This window comes from Wasmannia auropunctata, unplaced genomic scaffold (assembly GCF_000956235.1).
Source record: "Wasmannia auropunctata unplaced genomic scaffold, wasmannia.A_1.0 LD334246.1, whole genome shotgun sequence".
Taxonomy (NCBI): Eukaryota; Metazoa; Arthropoda; class Insecta; order Hymenoptera; family Formicidae; genus Wasmannia; species Wasmannia auropunctata.
The window spans coordinates 177-3,161 of NW_012028644.1; the positions used below are offsets into that span (position 1 = coordinate 177).

The window sequence follows — 2,985 nt, forward strand, 5'->3', positions numbered from 1 at the left end:
TAACCAATTAATACTCGCGTGAAGTGCGCGACTACTAACATTACGATACGCTCACATGTTTTCGTTTAATTGTAATCTATAATTGGCTAAATAAACTCTTATATCTCAAAAACTACTGTTTAAATTAAAAATTTACAAATAACTTTTTTACTTAATTTTTTGAAGACTTTCTTGCTCTGATATTTTATGATTCGCGAATTTCGGGATATCCTGTATAAACGTATACAGGATAACGTACTTAAATATTCTGAGTAATATACAAACCACAGAATAATCACAAATAATAAATCCACAAACATGTTGACGAGATAATGATAATTTGTGATATAAGTTAATATAATGATCAAATATCCATGATTTTTTCCTTTTGATATGTAAAACCAACATATTATGTCGGATATATTTCCCACATGACAACATATTAACCATCCAATTAATAGCCCTTTTGTACGCATGTGCAAATCGCGATATAGCTTTGGTGTACCTAATTCTTCCAATGTATTATCCACAGCAATAAGCCTTTTGATAAATATCTGAAATCTCTGAACATAACATTATATAGACAACAATATGTCTATTCTTTTACAAGGTAATTGCGCAAAAATTATTTAAAATTTAATATTTTTTATTTAAAATGCTATATTTTGGCTATTTGTTATATTAAATTAATTAATCTAAATTAATATAAAATATTAAATACATTTATATACCTTATTTAAATATATATTTACGATAACACATGTGATGCTGGTAAGAGTGCCAAACTGTACGTCGATTATAGCCTCGACTGTTCGAAAAAATGTGTCTGCCTTAAGTATAGTCACGATATAGTAAAAAAGGCAGCCATAAGTGATCCATATTGTCAGACTATAGAAAATACTTAAATAAGGTTTCTTCGAGGAGTAAACTCCTAAACCGAGCAGAGAAGAAGTTAGAATTAGTGGACGTATAGCCTGTTCTATGGTAGTCACCATTGTTATTACTACCGTTGCTTCTGTCGTAAACTGACATCGTACATCAATTCGAAGCTGATCCAAGCCTCATTTAGCAGCTGCGTAAACTTAATAAGTTGGTAGAGTATGTAGTATATTAAGGAATTAATTCATTAGTGTTATGAATAATGCTTATAATTATATGGCGACTTACATGTATAATTCCTTTGTAAACGTAACATAATCGATCAAGATGTCATCAGACATCAACTGACATAAGCTTTTAGCTTAGCGCAAATAACTTACGATCAGTTAAAATGTTTTCATATTATAATTGTATGACAAGTGCCAATTAAGCAGACATTATGATCGTCCGGGAACTGATGCGTCGTGATGATCTATGAACTAAATGTCACTGAATATTAATGAGCATTTATCAGTGATACATCATACATGTCAAAAAGATGAAATATGCATAGTTAAAATATATTTTATTCATAAACAAATATAAAGTTACAGCTTTTTACATGCGGAGTAGTATCTGGAATAACACACTTTCCTGAAAAAGGTAATAACACTACTTTTAGGCTTTTTCTAGAAAATCAAAATTAAAATTTCCAAGCATCTAATAAATAAATTTTACAGGAAATATAACTCAGATAATACAGAGCTCAAAGTCGGGTCATAAGATGTCCGAAAGACGTCTATTAGATGTCTAACAAATGTCTTTTAGACGTCTTATATGATTTCTAATTTTGAACTTTGTATTGTCTGGGTAAGAGAAGAAAATAGTGATGTTAATCATTTTCATAAATTATATATTTGCAAAAAAATTATTGCTACATCTAATAAAAACAAAATTTTTGAGTGATTGGAAGGTGGTTGAAATAGTTATTAATATCAATCATCGACGACATTGATGTCTAACAGATGTCTCTCCAAACTATCATTTCTCAATCGGACACATCTCTTTCGAAACATGTTTCATTAAATCCACCGGATTTTAATATTTTGGACATGGGAGAAGTATCCATTTGCATTACAAAAATAATAACGGTAAGAACCGAGATAAAGAACTAGAAAAAGAAAACTTATTTAAATATATGTAATATAAATATCGCTATTTTAACTCTTCTTATTTACTTATTTTAAATCCGAAATTATTACATTAAACTTATATGGTAGTGAACGATATAAAAGACTAACCTTATGAATAAATCTGTAGCCAAATTGAAACATGCCCATTCCATTGAACTTCAACGGCCGAAGTGATATTTGCAAAAGGAACTGATAAATCTGTATTATAATATAATTCTTATTTTAAGATACTCTCTTACATAAAAATGCTAAAAAGTAGAATTTAGTTTAAATGTTAAATTAAAAGTTAGAATTTTAAAAAGTATTAGAACATTTATTTTACCTCTCTACGAGTTTCTGTAAAACGTAAAAGATTTGTCAATTTGTGTATCAAGGTTTTAGTCTTTTGCACCTGAAATCACATAAAATTAATTTTTTACGTTATTCATGATTTATAATAATTGTATGATTTTAAATAATTGTATAGACCGCGCCGCGTCTATATAATTTATTTTTAAGAAAAGGTTTATTTAATATTTTATTTTGAAACCGAAAAAACATTTATTTTTATCAGTAAGAATTAAAGGGCTATGAGCTAAAACAGGATGTTATATGCTCCAAATAACTTAATTATTAAATAACTTTAATTAAAAAATATAGTAAACAAACGTTTCAATCCAAATAGGATCATTTTCAATGTTAAAACGCAAATTAATAATACATAGTTAAAACCAATATTCGGTCATCGTAACGACCTAACCATATAAAATTTATATAGATTATATAGATTTATTTTTACAATATTCTTTTTATCAATTTTATCAATTTATTAAAAAAAATTGAGCCATCTTGTACAGAAACATTAGTTCCAAAATCGGATAGAAAGGGATCGTGAAAATGAGCCTTTCCATCGGGCTAAGGATCATTAAAGAACGTCTTTGCACGTGTGTGTGTGTGTGTGTGCGTGTGTGTGTGC

The 2,985-nt window shown here is 28.3% G+C and overlaps 2 protein-coding genes across 2 annotated transcripts in view; both read right to left on the reverse strand.

Moving 5' to 3' along the window:
- Positions 1 to 264: 264 nt before the first annotated feature.
- On the reverse strand, positions 265 to 1,043 carry LOC105458969 (the record flags this gene model as incomplete). The annotated part of the gene is made up of 2 exons (XM_011704608.1): positions 711 to 1,043; positions 265 to 542 (listed from the first exon to the last, which is right to left on the reverse strand). Coding segments are annotated over exons 1-2 (542 nt in total), but the record flags the coding sequence as incomplete, so codon positions are not given.
- Positions 1,044 to 1,849: 806 nt separating this feature from the next.
- The window catches only part of LOC105458970, a 1,202-nt gene continuing 66 nt past the window's right edge, over positions 1,850 to 2,985 (reverse strand). The window contains exons 2-4 of the mRNA XM_011704609.1: positions 2,353 to 2,421; positions 2,139 to 2,228; positions 1,850 to 2,008 (exon numbers count right to left, since the gene is read on the reverse strand). Of these exons, the coding sequence (XP_011702911.1) occupies positions 1,886 to 2,008; positions 2,139 to 2,228; positions 2,353 to 2,421 (282 nt within the window). The 3' untranslated portion in view covers positions 1,850 to 1,885. The remainder of the gene's footprint in view (positions 2,009 to 2,138; positions 2,229 to 2,352; positions 2,422 to 2,985) is intronic.